At 38.6% G+C, this 2,905-nt stretch overlaps 1 protein-coding gene across 1 annotated transcript in view; it reads right to left on the bottom strand.

Moving 5' to 3' along the window:
- The window catches only part of prim2 (DNA primase subunit 2), a 61,091-nt gene extending 58,186 nt beyond the window's left edge, over positions 1 to 2,905 (bottom strand). Inside the window, exons 1-4 of the mRNA XM_072677057.1 lie at positions 2,878 to 2,905; positions 1,356 to 1,509; positions 501 to 613; positions 53 to 156 (exon numbers count right to left, since the gene is read on the bottom strand). Coding sequence (XP_072533158.1) covers positions 53 to 156; positions 501 to 613; positions 1,356 to 1,500 — 362 coding nt within the window. The 5' untranslated portion in view covers positions 1,501 to 1,509; positions 2,878 to 2,905. The remainder of the gene's footprint in view (positions 1 to 52; positions 157 to 500; positions 614 to 1,355; positions 1,510 to 2,877) is intronic.

The raw sequence follows: 2,905 nt of genomic DNA on the forward strand, positions 1-2,905 counted from the left end.
GTCCAAGTACAAAATACTTCAGTACCCAAACAAACAACAAAAATAAACTTACGTTTGGCAATATGCCAGGCGCAGAATAAAATGGGAGATGTGGTCTTTCCTTCGCTTCTCAAGTTCAGTTGGTCCAACTTGATTTTTGTTCAAACTTGATTCATCCTAGAAATAAACAGACAAATAAACAAATATATGTAACAAGTAATGCAACCAATGTGGCAACGATGTGTGGGCTGATGCAGATTTCTTTTAGTTTTCATGTATGTACTGTGTGTGTTACACACATTACCTCTGACATTTAAACATTTATAAAATGTTTGAAATTAGAATTATATCCACCTAAATTACCACAAAAAAGAGATATTCCAGAGAATTCCAGAGACAAAATTATTCTGAAATCACTGAGCATTGTAACATTAAATGTCAGGAATTCTGGCACTAAGGCAAAATGCCAAGAAGTTAAAACTTTAGTTAAAACTAAAAAAGAAAATGGAACATTTCCTCACCACTTCTGTTTTGCAAGGAAAATTCAGGTTTGAGATTTCAGTATAAAGTTTCTTTGAGTACTGCTCCGACGATTTCACATAGCTGACGCCAAGGTTCTCCACAGTCTTCAACACTGTGTTGAAGTAAATAAATCAGAATAATAAACAAATTAGACAATAAAAAAAACTTGACATTATCTAAACTCGAATCAAATCTACAATCAACAATTAAACCCAAACAGGAGTGGTAGTGCCTGTAGTGCTCTAGCTAAAACAGACTCACTGACATAACCCATCTAATCTCATTCTTTCACAGTTAAATAAATGTACTCTTTGGAGAAAGTATTTTATATATAACACTAACCAAAACTAGTAAAGTAGCAGTAATAATTATTAATTAGATGCATTACTAAATTCTGATTTTTGCAATTACATAACAGAAATTAAAATGCTTAATTTAATCAATATTAATATTTTGTTCATCACTTTTAATATTGAAGGCTTTTATTTTAATTATTAATGAAGTATTAATTATTTAGTTGCAAATATATAATTTATAATGATTTATAACTACTAATTAGTAATTGCCCATCTCTTAAAAAAATAAACAATACACTCTCTATATGTATAAGTACCAAATACAGCACTTGTATCACTTTTATAAGGTGTGGGGTGTAAATACAAAAGTTTAAAAGGTCCAAAACTACTAAACTATTTAATTCAGAAAAATGTAGTGGAATACACCCAGCATCCATCAGCTGGGGAGCTTCCAAAGAGGTCATGCGTCATGTGACCATTTATGCCACCTACATGAAATGTTTGTAACTCACTGAGAAATGAAATTGTTTGAGAAGTGGTGTAAAGAGAAAAACTTACATTTCAGCCTCTCTACTGCAAAGGTCTCAAACTCGCTGAGGGAGACGTTCTCCAGAGGGGGCTGCACGTACAGCTGCAGACAGTGACCGTAAAGCTCATTCTGAGGATGAACTGCGAGCTTTCTCCTCCTGCCTGAGAACTGCATGGTCACTTTCTGAACCAAGAAAAACAGAAAAAAAATGTTTACTCAACTCACAAAGCTCTTTAACGTCTTATGTCTCCTAGCTAGCTAACTATGTTACCTAACCATGAGAAACAACACCAACACTAACCAAAGTCTCTACTTTAAGTCTCTAAGATTGATATATAGATTTATTAATAGACTTTCTACACTCATCGTCCACTCAGCTCCATTTGCCATATAGGAGCACTGTGTAGTTCTATACACAGACTACAGACTGTGGTCCATCTGTTTCTCTGCATACTTTGTAAGCCTCTTTTCACCCTGTTCTTCAATCCTCAGGACCCCACAGGACTGACCACCACAGAGCAGGTATTATTTGTGTGTGTGTGTGTGTGGGGGGGGGGGGGTCATTCTCAGCACTGCAGTGACACTGACATAGTACGAGTGGATCAAACACAGCAGTGCTGCTGGAGTTTTTAAACACTTGCACTGCAAATCATCCACCAACCAGAAATATCTTGTGAAATATCCTATGAGGACTGATGAAGGAGTAGAGGATGGCCAACACAGACTGTGCAGTAACCGATGAGCTTCTGTCTCTGGCATTACATCTACAAGGTGGACCACTTAGGTAGGAGGGTCTAATAGAGTGGACAGTGAGTGGACACTGTGATTAAACACTCCAGCAGCACGGCTGTGTCTGATCTACTCGTACCACCACCATGTGAGTGTCACTGCAGTGCTGAGAATGAACCCGAATCACCCCAATACCACCTGCCCGGTGGTGGTCAGTCCTGTGGGGTCCTGAGGATTGAAGAACAGGGTGAAAGGAGGCTAAGAAGGTAGCTAGATATGCAGATAAACAGACAGTGAGCGTAGAAACAAAAGAGATGGTTTTAATGAAGTGGGTGGTCAGTGTATTTAGTAGCTATGTAGCTAGTATACAGTGCCATGTTACTGTAGAGTAATGACCTGAGCCTCAGCACAAGCATTTCAGTGGATGCATGGCATGAGTACATGCTGTCAAATGGCAAATAAGCTTGGACTTGACTTAGATAACTAGCTACAGGGCATCTTAAATAATCTGGAATAGCTAATTATTCATATTTAACTACAAGTTTTAACCATAAAGGTTCATTACACAACGCGACAGCCAGAAAAAATGACTGGACAACTTATTTACACGACAAATAACAGGTAGCTAGGCTAGCAGGTTAGCTAGCTAACATCGCCGAGCTACAGTGAGTGTCTACATGGCAGCCCGAGGTAAACACAAACTACCAGCGGTTCTTACCAGCTGTACCAGCTTCCTCCCAACAAATACTGCCCCTAAAGGCGCTGTTAAAATCCCCAAAACGGTTCAAATAGGACCGCAGTGACATAAAAACAATGACTGACCCGCGGCTGTGTTGCTTCCTGCTGCCAG

Source organism: Salminus brasiliensis, chromosome 4 (assembly GCF_030463535.1).
Source record: "Salminus brasiliensis chromosome 4, fSalBra1.hap2, whole genome shotgun sequence".
NCBI lineage: Eukaryota > Metazoa > Chordata > Actinopteri > Characiformes > Bryconidae > Salminus > Salminus brasiliensis.